The sequence below is a fragment of the Xenopus laevis genome, chromosome 4L (genome assembly GCF_017654675.1).
Source record: "Xenopus laevis strain J_2021 chromosome 4L, Xenopus_laevis_v10.1, whole genome shotgun sequence".
In the NCBI taxonomy this organism is placed as follows: domain Eukaryota; kingdom Metazoa; phylum Chordata; class Amphibia; order Anura; family Pipidae; genus Xenopus; species Xenopus laevis.
The window spans coordinates 47,221,558-47,240,413 of NC_054377.1; the positions used below are offsets into that span (position 1 = coordinate 47,221,558).

Sequence of the window (18,856 nt, forward strand, 5' to 3'; positions counted from 1 at the left end):
TTAGACAAAAAAAGACAAAGCCTTATGCGTTTTGTGCACTTGAGCATTTAATCATAGACTGAACAAACAGGCTTTAGTTCAACTTTAGACTTAAAAAAACTGAGTGGTGGTGGGTTTTTAATCCAGTGCGCAGATGGCAGATACTGGGGTAAAATAGAAAATAGGAAACAGAAAAGCACAATGGAATAAAATTCAAATGTTATAAGCCTTTTCTTCACTTAGAGCTAAACCGCATTCATTAACTCAAAAGGAAAGGCAACCCACAAATATATAAACTCGGTTTTTGTGTTTGTAAATCCTATCCTTGTAAATCTTACTTGTCTTAAGAAGACAGGCATAACAATACCCTAGGGGTCATGCTTAGAGTCATGCAGCTATGAAAAGGAGGCGGAATTACAAGCTACCAGAAAATGAAGAACAATTGCCTAGGGCAGGAAGATAGTTATGGAGGAAGGAGTGGAGATGGGTAAGTGGCTTTAATGTCTCTCCTGTTAAATCTTTTTAAAACCTTTTTCTGCTTGCAGGGAGGAGCATACTGTCTGATGTGGCACATTTTTTATCATTAACTAGTGATGGGCGAATCTGACCCGTTTCACAGAAAATTCTTGAAATAGAGTCTATGGGCATCATTTTCATGGCAAAAATGATCAAATAATTTCATTTATAACTATAATTAACTTTAAGATACACTTAATGGTCAGCCACTTGCCTTTATGTATGTGATTCAAGAGTATCGCCCTATAAAAAGGGCGATCAGCCTGAAAGTCCAATCCATTGATCAGTAGACACTTTTAGCTAGAAAAATGCAACCAAGAAGGGAGGTGCCTATGACCTGGGCTGATACAATGACTCCAGATACAGGCACAAGAGAAGGCTGATGCCAGTGTAGGGGCTAGTTGTTGGCTTGCATTTATCCACTGGCTAAGAATCAGCCCTGTATTGATGTAGCCTTAGTTGCCCCAAAATGACCAAGGGAAGTTTAAAATATTTCTGGATATCTAGAAAACAAGCACTGTTGGTATGTGTGTGTGTGTGTGGGGGGGGGGTAAATGTTTTTGGGAAACACTGCTTTTAAGGACTTCCTGGAACCAGATGCAGATGTTATTCCAACTAATTGCTAACAGCGATAGGGTTATCAGTATCTGCTGCTCCAAGGATTGATTATTACAGGGTTGTGCACACATTAAAAGGTCTACTTAACAAAAGTGTCAAAAACATATGCAGAAAAAGTGAAATATCTGCATTTGAAAATTATTTATTTAGAACATACCATTTTTTACTCAGCCAAGCACAATTTTTAACATTGATATATCCAATGCCCTTAGAACATTTATAAATCAGCCCCTAAGTATAGCTCACAAACAACATATTGTCCAGCGCCCCCAAATGCTCAAAACCTTCTGCAGGTTGGCAGTCCAAATTAGGTTACCAAACAGCCAATCACACGGCTCATTTTGCAGCCACTGAAAACTTGTTTCCTGCTTGTGTGGCTCCACTAAACTTATACATGTAAGAGTGTCTCACAGGTAAAAAGGTTGGGGACCCCTGCATTAAGACTAAAAACACACCAACAGGATTGTGCAGCCATGAACATGGATTAATTCTAGCTTAGCTAACATCAAGTACAAAGTACAGTCTTATTTTTATAGAGAAAAACAAATCAGTAAAACATGGATTTATTTATTTAAACAGGGCTTTATTTGAACTTTCATGGCTGTATTTTGGAACTTTCTGGATACCAGATTTCTAGATAATAGATCCAACGCCTGCATTTTAAATGTGGGCTTATACTTGAAATAGCTGAAATTACAGTATGTTCTGTACCACAGGCTATACCCAAAAGATGAAAGAGCAGCCTACACAGCAACTTTTGGATGTACTGCATATACAGAATTCTATTGTGGCAAGTCTTCTGTTTGTGCCAAATAATTTTACCACTTAGACTAAACTGTAAAACATTTAGATCCTGGGAAAGTTCCATGTACAGATGTTGCACATTTAAAAATGTACTTGCAAACTGTGTGAAGCGAATTGTTTCATAATATGTTTTCCAAATAATGGAAAGCTAATATGATTCCACAGAGAAAGGTGGCATTCATTTTTCATGGTGTTAAATCTATCCAGAAGCAAAGACAGCTTTTTTTTTTTTTTTAAAGAGATGCAGCAGAGGCCAAAATAATTTGCTTTAAAATGTATAGTTCTAAGGGCTCTTACACGAGTGTTTTAAATGGGTTGTTAACCTTTTAGTATGATGTAGGAAGTGATATTCTGAGACAATTTGCAATTGGTTTTCATTTTCTATTAAATGTGTTTTTTTTTTTTGGAGTTATTTAGCCCTTTATTTTCCAGCTCTCAGTTTCAGCAATATAGTTGCTAAGGTCCAATGTAACTTAGCAACCATGCACTTATGCACTTTGAATAAGAGATTGGAATATGAATAGGAGTGTAGTAGATGTTTTTGTGCATTGTCAGTGTCGGACTGGAATACCAGGGGCCCACCTAAAAACCTTAGACCAGGGGCCCACCAAGAAAATTTAGACCGGGGCCCACTCTCAGTACTATTATTCTTCCTCTCCTCACTCAACCGCTATTCTCCTAGTCTCTTTAGTTATACATACTGTAACCTATTATTCCATCTATTTAGCCTCTTTGTTCTCATAGAAATACGGAATGGCAATGAAATAGGTCAAATGTTTAGCAGCACAAGGGCCCACTGACTCCTGGGCCCACCAGCAGTTTTCCTGGTATCCCACTGGTCCAGTCCGACACTACATTGCCTCCATTCTTCTGTTGGGACTGCACCCACAGGAGCACAACAAAAAGTAGGAACACAAATAAAACATCACTCAGCATTTTATCTTAATTTGGCATTTTAATTTGCTCTTGTGGATACAATAACTACAGAAAATATTCGGTTAGTTAACCCCTGTGTTTCAGTGTAGTGGAATGCCCAAAAAAGTAATTGTGTGGGAATGCGAATAATAACCTCTATACTGGTGTTTGTTCAGCTATGGTGGCTTTTGTTGATTTCTCACAAAGGATTAACACAAGAAAACTTGTTTGTGAAGTTTAGCTGCTATAGCCCATTGATTTCAGAGATGACTCTCAATATGTACTAGATATATAAAGTTATTGGGATTTCACTGGTCAGATGTGTACTCTGATGCATATAACTGATTTTTTGTTGATATTTGAGAGTAGTTTACAAATCTATCATTTTTTTAAATGCCACCCACCACTGAATTGACACTTGGGCATACAGTTTCACAGTTCCAGCTTCCCTTTGCTCTATGCTCCTCCTCATGTGTGCTGACAGCATGCAGCATGGCAACATAATGGTACTGAAAGGCCTCCATGCATTTTAAGGCTGGCATTCTTTATTATAGTTCATTATAATTTGTTTCATATCAATAGGAGGTGACTCCTACAAGAAGAGAAAGATAGTGCACAATGGAAAACTCCCATAGTGTATGACCAATGGAATAGTTGCAAGGTTTCCAAATCCTGTTACCAATTAGCAGGGGATGTGAGTAATATGTATCCTGCCTATATACTCACAGGCACAATGTTAAGAGTAGCTTTTCAAAATACAATTTGATCCCTTAGGGGGTTATTTATCAAAATCTGAAAGTTTCGGCGTATTTTCTGAAAACTACTTTGACCAAATCTGCACGGGTTTTTTCCCCTTATCTATAAAGGGGGAAAAAACTCGAAAACATTTTGAAAAAAAACCCGATTGGTATGAATTTTTCGGATTTTCCACCCAAATACAACAACAAAATCTTCCGATTATTGCATGAAACCCAACGCGGATCAGGATATTTTGTGGACTTCTCCCATTGACTTCTACATGAACTCAGCAGGTCTGAGTTGAAGTACTTTTTTCCAGACTTTTAACACCCTCTGGGTTTAACAAATTATGAAAAATGTGAGTTTTTTTTTCCGCTAAAAAATTGGATTTTATAGTGAAAAAAAAAGCTTGATTTTTCGAGTTTTGGCATTTAGACTTTAATAAATAACCCCCTTAGTGTTTCAGCGATTGCTACCCTTTTAATTGTGTGAAAAAAACAATAAAAGATACAATTGTGCATTAAAGCTTTGAATGATGTATAAATAGTAAAAACAAATGTCTACTCACAAAATGGATAAGGGCATGAACACACGTGTGGATCTTCGCCACGGTTCACGGCGTGTCAGTATATGCTGCATCTTTAAAGCACACACCGTTACCATGAACATTACCAACCACTAGACATAACTACAACAATGAAAATGCATAAGTTCATAGAGATGCAAGTGGTTGCTAGGAGCTTACCCCAACAACCGCTGTAAATGTGTTGAAAGCGACACAATGATATGAAAAATTTAAAATGAACTCAGAACAACAGCTCTCCATCAATAGAAAATCATTAAATCAACCCAATAGGATTGGTTCTCCATCAATAAGGATTCATTATATTTTAAATGAAATCAAGTTACTGTTTTGTTATCACAGATAAAAAAAAAGGAAACTTGTTTTAAAATTTGGATTATTTTATTAAAATGTGGTCTATGGGGGATGACCTTGCTGTAATTCGGAGCACTCTGGATAATGGTTACCGGGGATCCTATGCCTGTATACCTCTTATTATTTTTTCTATTTAGTCTATCGATTGATTTCAAAACAACCGAAAATGAAAAAAGGCACGATTTTAAAACAAAGATTTTTAAAAACTTTGCCTAGAAATTTGGACAAAAGTTCAACTCTTCTTTAATGCCTGGCAGTTAACTTGGTTCTGGTCCATAGCCCACTATGTATGCATGAATATATGCATCTCACTTATGTTTCTTTGTGTTTTTTAATTTCCAAATGAAAAGTTACAGTAACTCAGGTGGGGGGATGAGAGAGGAAATGTTAGGAAGTGTGTGTGCTAGGGAGGGGGTACTATTACCTTGCCTGGAGTCCTATACAGTTTTGCACTGTCTTGAGTGACAGGTGACATCACTGGAGGCGTGACAAGGTGAGGCGGAGAGAGGAGTAGAAATTCTATGCTGAGCTTGAATGGTATTGTATTCTTTAGGAATGCTGCTTTGTGGAGCTGAAATTGGAATGAGCATAAAATGATCAGTCAGTCTCTCCCTGCAGTGGGCCATTCAGTCTCCCTCTGCTATCTAAGAATGTCACTGATCGCAGACAACTTTCTTGCACTGAATTCAAGAATGCCATCTGTTTCAGCATGCTGAGAATATGCTCTCTGGGCTTCTCTCTCTGGGCTTCTTGGAGTGGATATAGGATTGCAGGTTCTACAGAAGATGGAATATTTAGCTCTCTTCCTATGGACTTTACCTGTCATTTTATTGAAATGCACATCCATGCAACTTCTGACAATCCTATGGATTGGAAGTTTAGACAAGGCAGGTTCCATTTAATCTCTGATGTTTTACCTAAGCATGCTCTTGCTTACTTTTTCTTACTTTTGCTTCTCTTCTTTTTCTTTTTTTTTTGTTTTACAGACATTTCAGCTGTACTGCCTGTGTTGTGTATCATTTGCAGCATCTTTAAACAGTGACAGCGGCGTTGGATTAAACCACGGTTTGTAAAATCGTTACCGTACAAACTTTCCAAGCATCCTTTAGAAACACAATGCTGTATAAATAACAGGATTTTTATTCCAGTTTATGCAAATGGAAGTTAACCGTTACATTACTGCAGTGTTAATGTTTCATTGGTAAACAGAGGATATTGGTTACATGCACAGCAATAACAGTACTGCAATTGCCTTTCACTTGTAAAGTCTAAAAGGTACAATTTGCTATCCTGCATTCAGTTATAACTGTGTATTTTAATTTTCCTCTGCTCCATTGTTAATGCATAGTTTATTGTATCCATAATTTAACAATTTGCCTTTAATACTGCTTCATTGTCACAAAATGCAGAATCTTGTTTAGCAAGTTTATTCCAGGGGTTATAGGCAGCCTGAATACCCATGAGTAACCCTTGCAAGGCTTTGGAGTGCATGACTTCCCTGCACTGGCAGGATTAATTTACTGTCAGGTTTAATGACTAGGCCTCGCAGTAAAACCAAGTGCTCTCTGTGATATAATGAATTAATGACAGGTCTAGCGCATGCTATGTGCATAACCTTTCAGTGTTGCTAAGGAATTGCCTGTGCCTGCAGATGTTCTATCCTGCAGCCCTAGGCTCATGGCTCTGGGAACCTCTGCTATTCATTTATTTCAGCATTTGTAAAAAAAAAAAAAAAAAAAAGCCCTTGATGTACAGTATTTTGTACTTCTAGCCGCATTTACACGTATGCATATCTAAAGCAGCTGAGCTCTTGTAACCCTTTCCTTGGCCAGATCGTTCTTCTATCACAAACAGAGCAGTGAATTATTGGACTACCAGCAAGTAGCGGGTTAATTCTGATGGAAAACTTTTCCTCTGTCAAAGTTAACATTTGCCCCGTCATATATTTTGGCTACTGGAAGTAATTGGATAAGAGACGCAGAATAACTTTTTTGATGTGCCAAAGAGATAATATCGATTAGCATACTGGAATGCATATGAATGCTTTCCAAAGCAGAACAGCTTTCCGGTTGCTATGTTAGTGTCTGGGTTGCTAAATTAGTATATGCAGCTTGATTTTTAAATTATGTTTAAAGGAAAGAATAGGATTTATTTCTTACAGTGCCACCTAATAACTTAGGTTATATACCCACAAGCATTCAAAGCCATGTTCCAATATCTGACACTGACTCTACAAGAAATGACTGAATATGCCAGGCAAAAATTGTGTTAAAAGAAGTCACTATGATTAAGCTACGAAAGGTCGATATTCCTTAATGCACAGTTTTGTGCGTTATTCAAGATGCGAATGATTCATCAAAGTATTTTCGCATGCGTTAGACATATCGCAAACGATAATGCTACATTTCTGCACGGCGGTATTCTAATCGCATTGCGATATTTATAGAATAGAATTAATCCTAACGCATTGTTCACTAACATCTTTTAAGCGATAAAAGCATAAAATAGTGCAATAATCACTGTGAAATTTAACACCTCCCTGGAGTAGGCGTAACTAAACAACATCAAATGGATTAATAGAGGAAGATGTAGTGAGGAGCTGTAGGGCAGCAATTAAAGACCTTTATGAGGAACTGGAGCCTTACCTACAGTCACTAAAACATTTTCATGATACCTTGGGCAGATCCAGAATGCACTACGTTCTGTGTCATGGAATTATATTAAGTTTCCCAGGGGAAAGGAATGACAAGAACACTGTAAAAAGAGACTTCTACTCTGCCAGTGTCATCCTGAATGTGTTAGGTGCTATAATTCACGTGTGACAATATTAAATGCCCAAAAATAACGCACAAAATAACGCATGCTATAAAATACCGCACGCAATTCAGCTAAAATGAACATATCACATATCACAAGTGAACTTTTAGTGAATCTATCATTAATTCTAAAAATATAAGAAGAGATAACATTCTATAAATAACACTCAGTTTTTCGACTTTTAGTGAATTAGCCACTATGTATGCAATTTCTGTTGCACTGAATCCAGCCCACCTTGAATAGGGCTTCTAATTCTGTAGGCGTAACTCCATTTACGTGACTTTTTGGGGGAAAAATGATCTGTGCAATTAGTTCTACCTTGAAACCAAAGTGGCCAAAGATGTGGCAGTCTGGTGAAACATCTATAAGTTAATATTCAGGAACCGATTAGTCCCAAGATCAAAAAAAACAATAGGGATTCTGCATACTGGATATGTAGCAAATACAGGCATCCAAGGCATTACTACACTAGGGGGCACATTTACTTAGCTCAAGTGAAGGATGGCTACTTCGACCATCGAATTGGCTACTTCGACTACGAATTCTAATCGAACGATTCGAACTAAAAATAGTTCTACTATTCGACCATTCGAAAGTCGAAGTACTGTCTCTTTAAAAAAAACTTTGACTAGCTATTTCGCCAGCTAAAACCTACTGAGCCCCAATGTTAGCCTATGGGAACCTTCTCCATAGGCTTTTTAAGTAATTTCTGATCGAAGGAAAATCGTTCGATCAATGGCTTAAAATCCTTCGATCGTTCGATCGAACGAAATGCGGTAAATCCTTCGACTAAGATATTCGAAGTCGAAGGATTTTACTTCGATGGTCGAATATCGAGGGTTTATTAACCCTCAATATTCTACCCATAGTAAATGTGCCCCTACATGACTCTTTGATGTTCAGTTTTAACTTTTTAAAGGGCAGAAGCTATTACGTTTCAAATTGTTATTACTTACAGAGAAATGAATGACAACAACAAAACAAGAGTCACACATTTCACGCTTATCTTAGAAATCATTTAGCCATTTGAGAGTGCTAATTAGGGAGGGATTAATTACCCAACCTCCTGGTGTCAACAAATGGCTTGACAAAAGTAATTACAGGCATCCTTGTCCTTTAGTTTAGTCATTCCTCTTTTTGTATTGACAACAGAACACCATTATTGACATCTATTTACTATTACAACTTGTCATGATAAAAGTGTCACAATGAAAGGTTCGCACCTAATCTGTTTGAGGTGAAAGGATTCAACATTTAGATAATAAATTATCCATTCCATGCTAGAATTTGTGCATCCTGGACTTTAAACTGTTCCACCTAATGCAATTTCATAGGCAGCAGGAGTGTTCTGCAATGTCCCTAATAATTTACTGTGAAAATAATGTCATTTATTGTATGCTTTCAGATTATTTCTTTGTAACACCCGTTGAAGTAGACTCTAGCGGAGCTTATGTTTCCCATGATATTTTGCACATCAGTAGAAAAAGGAGATCAGCTCGAAGTTCAAAGTCTTCCCTGCACTACAGATTTTCAGCATTTGGACAGGAACTGCACTTAGAGCTCCAGCAGTCTTCTGTGCTGTCAGATGAATTTTATGTACAAGTATTAGGTAAAAATGGATCCATAACAAATGTGGAACAAGACGTTGGATGGTGCTTCTATCAAGGCTTTATTAGAGATTATGAAAACTCTTCTGTGGCTGTATCTACATGTGATGGCATGGTAAGTCATTTAAAAAAAAAACAAGCAAGAACAATTCAAAACATTGCACATGTCTATGAAGGTATATTGTGTCATACTATCCCATTTAATGATGTGTAGGTGGATGGGGCCTGGATTATTTTATTTGAGATATAAGGGGTGAGCCATTGCTATATGTATGTACTGTATGTATGTATGTATGTATGTAATTTGCATTCTGGTACAAGTAACTCTGTGTATAGCTCATAGGGTAGTGGCTCAGCAGTTAGTATTGCTACCTTACACCGCAGGGGCACTGGGTATTTTTATGACTTGGGCACATTTGCAAAAAGTTCTCCTATGTGTAGTTATTTTTCTGCCATACTCTGGTCCTTTTTTAGGTTGCAGAAAATGTAGTCTGATGTGAATGATGAACAATCTTTTTAAAGTGCTGTATACATATGTCAGGGATATATATATAATAAAACCAATAAATAAGATCCAATGATATCGTTTGAAAAGAACAGATGTCAAAATGTTGCAAGTTTTGCCATTCAAGGAACATACTTTGTTCTAGCTATTTAAAAAAAAACATAAAAGTGTGATAGGCATTGTCATTTAGCCCCTATAAGCACCATTTTATAGAAGTTTATAAGACATTTACCAAAGGGTTGAAAGACTAGTTGCCAGTGGAAAACGGTAAAAAATCTTATACAAAAGCACAGAGAACTGTAGAGTCCTCCTCTAGAGAGTCATAATACATTTTACCTTGTCAAAGGAAGTGTTCAAGCCTGGAGATGCTGCAGGAAAGCTGTATTTGTATGTTTCACTAACCATTCTTATAAAAAATATAGTGGAAATGAGTTCTCCCTTCACATGGGGTATATTTCTCTTTATCAGGTACCAAGGTTAGGTTATTTGATGAATATAAAGGACTATTATGACAAAGATAAATTTTTTCACCTATGCAACCTTGGTAAGCTTTTTTGGTAGTAAGTTACTTCAAACTGACACTGTGTAATAATGGCATAATGATATATTAGCAGCAATTATTTCAAATGCCACACTTAACAAAGTGTTGCGTTTATTTTTCAGGTGGTCTAATGCCATCAATACTAATGCCATAACACTGTGATAACATTCCTTGTATCCTGAAAAGCACTGGACAGGGACACCCAGAGTTCAGATAATTGTATTCAGTTACAGGTGATTAACACAGAACAATGGGTTCCATATGTTGAGATTGTTTTAGTCTTCTGCCCGCCTACTGCCTTTAAAGCCTTTGACAAAGGTTGATTGGGCCTTTTGTGTTACCAAATCCAGATTAGATTTTCCACATTGGTTGCTTCTTTGGTAGATGTCACATCATGTGACAACATAATTTGTCTGTAAGCAAAACAATCACTTGATCACGTTTCCTTTCAACACATGCAGTTTCTTTTTGTTCTGTGTTGTGTGGTTTAGCTTTCATTGGAGAACCTTTTAAATCTACTATATATTTGTGGGTCATTGATGTGATTACTGAAGACTTTGTCCTCTGTTTACATAGATAAGACAGATATGCTGTATTGCTTCTTTAAATGGCCATCAGTACTAATTACATTCCCACTTGCGAAGGCTCTTTGCGGAGATCAGATTAAATGTGTTTTTTATCTGAAGTTAATTTTTACAGCTTTTCCTAAGCTCTTGAAAATTGGCCTCTTTGACTGAAATGACAATCTACCCTGCAGATATATGTTCAGTTCTCAGCTCAGCTGGATATTGATCGAGCTACAGTAGGTATCCACACTCCAGCACAGGTTTGATATTGAAACATACACTAAGTCAGGCAAAATTGTAGGCAAGTTATGTGCTCAAAGAATAGTTACTCCTGTAAGAACAATGTACACTGAATAGTGAATGTTGGCATGGGTATACATATGCATATATATGCTGTATAGGCCAAAAATGCCCAGTCTTATGGAAGAAGCAGTAGAAAATACTGCAGATTAAAAAAATATATTTTAAAAGCTATTATTATTATTATCCTTTGTTTACATTGAACCAACACATTTTAATACACTTTATTATTGTTTAGTTATCTTTGTATTATCCTCAATCATTGTCAGTCTAGAAAAGGAGACATCTCAAGTCCTAAAAGGGGGTGGTGCCAGATTCTATTGTGACCTAGAGTGTCACAAACTGGAAATCCATCCAGGATGGTGGACCACTAGCCTTACGGCACTTAATACAATTTACTTAATAGTACAAACAGTTCAGTGCCTTAGATCTTTGAACTTGCTATCTAAGTACCAATAAGAAAAAAAATTCTACCACCTTCCAAGGGCAATGAATTCCCGAGGAATTGCACTGTTTAACAGGACTCCTGTACAACCACCGTTTGCTTTGGGTCATTTTCCATGGACATGAATTCAAAGGATTCCCATTGGCATTAATTAGAACAGCTTAGTCACCCTACACAGTTAATTATAGCCCTCATGTGGGTGTGATGCATTTTTGGGAAAGTATCACAGGCCCAAGTTAGGTTTCTTGTACTAAGTGATGATGTGCCATAGACAGTGTGAAAGTGTTACCAGGTACTTAAAGGGGATGTTCACCTTCACACAAGTGACTCAAAGTCAATAATTACTTTTGATATTCGGTTTTTAATACTGGAGTCCCCATGCTCTCTATTATGGATGGGGCTTGATGCCTGCACTGGCCTTATAGTGGTTGTCAAACTTTTTCAGTTCAAGCCTCGCTTGAAGGTTTAACCCTTGGTCAGGGTCTCCTTGAGAAATGTGTACATTTGTAGGAAAATATCTTTGTTTTAGCTATTCAGTCATAGTTTCTAGAATATCTAGCACAGCAAATACATATTCACCTCAAATCTCACCCCAACAGATCTTCAAGCTAGACTTAGACATGTATCTAGGAGTGCAAATGGACATTCACCCCAATTCTCACTATAGCTGGCCTTCAAGGCTAAGTCCTTTCTGTTACTTAACCAAACATTTCAGAGGGGCCAGCTACACATTTTGGGAATCACTGGTGTATGACGTGATGTACTGCATACAGCATAAGCTGATTCTTGGCCACTATATTCTATGCTGTATTAAACAGGACAGTACTGCATAAATGTACAAACTTTCCGTATTGAAGACAGTGTGGGTACTTACATAGGTGCTAAATCATACCAGTGAACTGCAATAGTAAGATTTTTTTAAGCTTTGTTTCAATTGCTTATACTGTAAACTGAATATCCAGCATTTTAAATACAGTCAAATAAAGAGATATCTAAATCTAATGAAAAGGGTATAATAATATGTCAGTCTTTTTAATCATGTAATCCCCTGATTACCCTTCCTGGGCGCAACAGTGCAGAACGTTTAATTACCTGATAATCTGCTGCGTTTGAGCATTCCTGGCAATCTGGATGCTGATAAAAAAGCACAATTAAAGGCATCCTATGTGCTTACCTTATGGTATGTCGTTTTTTTTTTTTTTTACTTATAACCTAATAGAGCTGATAGTTGCCTGAGGATAGTCGGTGAATCAGTATTTTAAAAGGCCTGTTTTTTTTTTATTTTTTGCACAACAGATTGTTCATACATCAGTCTTTACAGTCTGAGTCAAGTTTAGCCATCACACTGCCAGCCTGAACAATATTATCAAGACTGAATAGCCTCAATATCCTCTTTACACCAATTACTTTCGTCACTTGGATGCCCTTCTTTCTCATTTCTTTTGTTCAGTGCAATTAAACCGAAAGTGGTGTTTCTTATGTATGGCTGGCAGCCCTTATCTTTTCATTGTCCCTTTCATTAGCGGTAGCTTCTTAACAATAAAACCGCAGTGACCCATTCTTTCAAGCCCCCAGCTCCGCACTGTCATTTGGAAGCAATTGCATTTCAATAGACTGGAGGGTCTCTTTGATCTAATATTTGGATGACCGAAAGGATTCAGTAATTCAGAGCTCTCTTGTCTACTGATGCTTGTATAGAAGAGTTCAGAATGAAAAGACTCATTTAGAAAGGGTTGCTAGGTTGAGTGATCTTAGACTGACAGAAACACACACATACACAGCGATGTTTTGCTTTGTTAAAGATCTGTGGCAAGAGGCTTATTTCACTCTGAACCCTGTCACAGTGACGAACAAGTAACACAAACTTGTAAATTAGAATCATGTAGCTACAGGAAGTAGTTCATGTTATTATGTTTCGATTCATCGAACAGGAAAAGCTCTAGGCGAATATTCTGTAAGCGCTTCTGTTTCATGGTGTCAACTTTGAGTGGTAGTCAAAACATGTACAGTTTTTTCCTTTAATTTAAGACTTAGAACTGTGCAGAAACTCATCACCTGTAGGTGGCACACCTAGGATACATTTATTATAGATGATCTCAGTCTACCATAAAATCAAATTTAATGACACAGGGATGGTAATGGTTAAATGTGTTAGGTTACTTTTAAATCCACATCCAGGTTGGTCCATGCTATACCATCTTTCTGGTTCCTTTCATTGTGTCAGATTTATAAATAGGCTAACTAGAATAAAAAATAAAAATGTCCTAGCATTATAAAATGTTCAGGTGTGCAACTGCCATTTTGGCAGATTTAACACCATATCTAACAGCCTAATGCTAGAAAAGCATTTTTATTAGTATTGTATCATTATTAGAATATGCTTTATTAAAAGGTTATTAATGCACACTTTTTAAGTTCAGTGATCCATGATAACGTTCATTAAGGCCCAGATTATAAACTCTTGTTATCTTGACTGATGCATACTACTTAGAAAACAAATAATGGGAGTTTTGGGTTTATCACTTTATTTTCCATGCTGGAACAATTTGTTCCAACCGTGCAAACGAATTGTCCTAACAGTTAATCCCTGCATGTGATTTACACCAGAGATTAACAATTCACTTGGTTTTCAGTGCTCAGAGCATTCATATGTGTCAATATGACCTGTGAAGTAGTATGAAAAGTGCAAAAAATGGGTGCAATACATAGGGTTCCTGCACCTTACCAATTCTGTAACGTACATGTCATACAGGTGTGCCAGTAAAGGTGGCCATAGATGTTAAGATTTTTAAAAGATCTTTTTGTTATTGTAGGACCTGAGGTCTTCTTCAGTCAAAAATGGAGCAAACATGGTCGCTAATGGCCACAAGTGTCTTTGCAAACATTTTTTTGCGATAACAAAACATTATACATTCCCCTTTAGTGCTTTAGCACTTGTGTCCTAGAGGAAAACTAAATGATCCGTAATGTGCTTAAACTGAATATATGCCCCCCATTATCAGCCTGAATAAATATGTCAGTATAAGTTTATTTCTTAAATATTATGTACCCGTATGTACAGCACTGAAAACTATATTGGAGATTTATAAATAAGGTTTTGGTAAATCCTAAAAAAACTGCTGTGAATCCAATTGCTCTTTATTTTTACATCTGCATAGGAAGTCCTTAGTACTAATCTTTATTGAATGAGATTTAAAGACCAGTGACATAAAGGTGTTACCAACCCTGTGAATAAGAGGAAATGTTTACTGATCTTTTTAACGCATTTTTTTACCATCGCAATCAAATAGAAAAGCATGGGAACTCAGTACATTTATGGCACATGGCATGAAGGAAGTTCATTGTTCATGCAATTGGTAACCCATACACTTGTTTTCCTAGTTCGCAACTCTGTGAAGACATCAATTCACTAAAGATTTACACATTTTTTATCACCTCTTCACTTCCAGGCCTCTAATTCACACCTGGGATACTCTCATCAGTTAACCATGGTATGGAGCACAGTGAATTTATTAGTCTGTGAATTCTAAAAGCTATAGATAACTGAAAAAGGTTTAAAATGATAAAATAGGTATTTTCTGTAAGAAAACAAGTACAATAATCTGGTAGGCACATGAAAGAATTGAAAACATACAGTATAATTAAATTTTTCCCCCCCGAGAGCTGATTATTATTATCCAATTATTAGGATGTTGGTATAACAACCCAGAGTTTTGAGAGTCTGTAATAATTTTGTTTGTATATATTTGTGTGCATGAAATAAATATATATATATATATATATATATATATATATATATATATATATATATATATATATATATATATATATATATATAGTATGTACAGGGATATAGGGCCTTAAATTTAGGCCATGTCTAGGATGGTAGCTTTAGGGGGTGTACCACAGGTGCCTATATGGTAAATAAAAATTTTGTTAAATAGAAATAAAAATTTCCTCTGCCAGTGATGGATACTTTCCCAACTAAATCCGACGGTGGAGGAGGGGGGCTGAGGGGTAATACTTACTTGAATTAGGCCAAATCAGCACATGTGCATTGCATCATTTCTGGAACTTGTAACTGGGATGTGCTGATATATGTATATATATATATATATATATATATATATATATATATATATATATATATATATATATATATATATATATATATATATATATATATATATATATATATATATATATATATATATATATTTACACAATGTAAAAAGGTGGGTACTGGATTCAGACTGGGTACAAGGTTGTTCCTATGTCCATAATGGTTGGCAGAGCCATTTACTGTCAGCATGAATATTTGGCATGTATGCTTTGCCTAGCAATGGTGGTTTGGGGTATGCTCCCTGACATAAGTTTTGCATGGCCTCTATTTGTTCTCGTCAATAAGTATAGACAATACCTTCTGTACAGAGACTTAGAGCCACTGAAATTCTCACCTAAACAGAAATGGATATGCGAATGTGGATATTTTTGTGTCTAGGATAGACTGTGAATCATCAGTGAATTATATCATTACATATAGTGACACATTGTAGGAGAGAAATATGAAATATAAAGCTACTAAGTTTGCCCAGTACTACTAAGTAATCAGATGTTTAGTTTCACATAGGTGATCAGTAAATGTTGTTGCTATGGGTTATTATACGTTGCCAACTTCTACCCCTTCAACAGCATCTGTACTGCTCCCCTCTGCCCTGTAGTTTCTGGGCTGCTTTAGATTTTCTTTTCTCAGACTTGTAGTTTGATTTAGGACTGATCAGCACAGCAAGATGGGCACTTGTCTCCAAAATATTCTGCATGTGAGACAGGGCTATCAAATTCAGCCCAGAGCAGTGCCGAAGGGGAGTAAACCCTTATAAACATGATATGGATCATTTATTTTCAAGATAATTCCTCTATTGTAATTGATTTTTGTCTGAACTGAACTGGGCTTATACCTTTACCTCATTTTGAAATCAGTGATACGCATGTAGTAGAACTCTACTGATTTCTTCCAATAAGTGCAAGAGATCATTCTCACAGCTATTTGTATGCCTTAGAAAGATGTTGTGTACAGTTTGTATAGTAGCTTAGTTTATTGATATACTCATTAGAATAAAATGTTTTCTTTTACTTCTGAAAAGCATTATTACTACATATTATATAGGTTAATCTACTTTTTGGCACTTGTGACAATGGAAGGACAAAGCAGATCAATTCCACTTTACCTGTAGACTCATTGATATTTACTAGACATCTGTTTAACGATGCCTATGGCCTGGATTAATGATAATGGAAGAGAGGGTGACAAGATGGAGAATTTCTCATTTACTGATGGGAGGGCAGGGTGCAATGTGCGAAGAAACTATCTGCTAAATTAAATTTAAAAAAAGTATTCACTTTTTGTGTTTTCTATATGTGGGTGCCAGAGGGAAGTGCTCTTTTCTGCAGTTCCATTCTTGTCTTAAATGGACACATATTAGCCAGAACAATGAACATTAAAGGACTCGTGTACAAGAAAAAAAATCAGTTGGAGTCGTGTTAATTTGCCCGGACATTGTGCAAGAAACACTTGTGTCAAAAGGTGCTTTTTGCAGTTCTGCATAGTTGTGCTATACACTGCTCAGCCACTCCCACCCCATCTAGTTGCAGGGTCTCTATTGAAACAGGGGAATCTACATTGTAGATTTTATCGCTGTGTTATATGTTTTTGTAATGGAATGATATGGAAGACCATCTTGTCAAAAGAATACTGTCCTACTCTAGGTACTTAACTCTTTATTATACTCTATATTATTATTATTATTATTAATAATAATAATAACACATTTACTAAAGGGGTTGTTCACCTTCCAACACTTTTTTCAGTTCAGTTGGTTTCAGAAAGTGAATAATGAAGACTTCTTTCCATTACTTTCTATATTCTATTTGTGACTGGTTTTCTAATATTGAAGTGTAAAGTTTAATCTTGTGTCTTTCTTATGCAGCTCTGGGGGGGGGGGGGTCGCTGACTCTATAAACTGTTCTAAATAGATACATTTAGTTGATATATTTCTTTTCTTTGTCCCTGCTGAGCAGAATCTCTGAGTTTCATTACAGGCAGCTGTTACACTCAATACAATAGTTGAAAATACTCCAGAGATGCTGCTGAAAACTGTATCAACTAAATGTTGCAAAATTGTAACCGTTTAGATTCTGCCGCTGAATTACTGAGCTGCCCAACTCAAACAACAGACACAGGGACATTAAACTTTAAACTTAGATTTTGGAAAAATGGTAACTAGAAAAAGTCTTTATTTCTGGTGAACAATATGAAAACAATTGAACTGAAAAAAAGTGTGTGGAAGGTCAACATATTCTGCATCACTGTACAATGTACATCGAACATACAGATTTACATACAAAAATAAAAACAACGAATACAAGGAACCAATACAAGAGTTAAATGGGGCCCTTCCTAAATTATCTTACAATCTAAAAAATGTATGCGAAAACCATTGGTCGCAAAGTTTGCGAGGAAGTCTATGAGGTCCGTAATCAGTCAAAAAGGACGCAAACATGGTCGCTAACATTCGCAGTGGTCTTTGTGAATGAAGCATATTCCATTCCCCCAATAGACACCAACTGCACACACACACAAAAAACCAATAGTGTATTGCAAATTACAAATTTACAGCATTTGCTTAGCTGGTTGCACCTATATTAGTAAAGAGTTGTGTGTTGTGTTCAGAAGAGCTCTCCTCGATGGAAAGGGTTGATGGTTTTCATTGTTTACATTAACACCTTGGCCTCCTGCAGAGGCCTTAGTAGATTTAAGTAGAAGAGTAAGAGTCTTCAAACAAAAAGACTTTAAACTAAATGAAAACATTCATTGAATGACAGAAAATAACACAGCTTGATTAATGTCTGTTACAATAAGGTACTATACTACAAAAAAAGGCAATTATGGGATTATCTAATTCTTTTTAGGGCAACCCATCCTGATCCTTCTTAATTCAGTGAGATTTAGATTTAAATAGCAATAATATATTCAATGTGTAGATAATAATAGTAGACATACATTGTAGTCTTAGGTTGTGACTAATCTTTGTCAGAGTAGTATAAGAAGGCTGATGGCATGTGTGGTTTCGGCCAAATTGTTCCTTTCTGCCAGAAGCACAGTAGCTCATTCCCATTCATTGATATAGGAAATGTGCTGCCTATCACATACTCCTTCAGTAAGGGTCAATCAGGATTACTTTCACAGTTGTGAATGATTCCCACCTGTCTTCCATAGTCTTCCATAAGCAGAATGTTTCTCATACACATGAATGGGAGGTCACTGTAGCTAGTTACAGGCATTTGGACCTCCTTAAGGGCTCTTACATACGGGCGTTTTTTGCTGCACTCCCCTGCATTCTGCTTTCTTCTGTTCAGCCGCAGGGGAGCGCAGGATTAAACACACTCAATTATTGTCAAGGGGGCTGTATTCACACAGACGCATGTAAGAGCCTAACAGGCCTCCAGTAGTAATTGTTACATTTATTTGCTATCTTTATTATATGTATTGTTACATTTGTTTCCTAATC

The 18,856-nt window shown here is 36.5% G+C and overlaps 1 protein-coding gene across 1 annotated transcript in view; it reads left to right on the forward strand.

Annotated features, from left to right (window-relative positions):
- Positions 1-4,904: 4,904 nt before the first annotated feature.
- Positions 4,905-18,856, forward strand: part of adamts18.L (ADAM metallopeptidase with thrombospondin type 1 motif 18 L homeolog) — a 58,162-nt gene continuing 44,210 nt past the window's right edge. The window contains 4 exon segments of the mRNA XM_018257889.2: positions 4,905-5,237; positions 5,239-5,394; positions 5,494-5,572; positions 8,730-9,046. Of these exon segments, the coding sequence (XP_018113378.1) occupies positions 5,217-5,237; positions 5,239-5,394; positions 5,494-5,572; positions 8,730-9,046 (573 nt within the window). The 5' untranslated portion in view covers positions 4,905-5,216.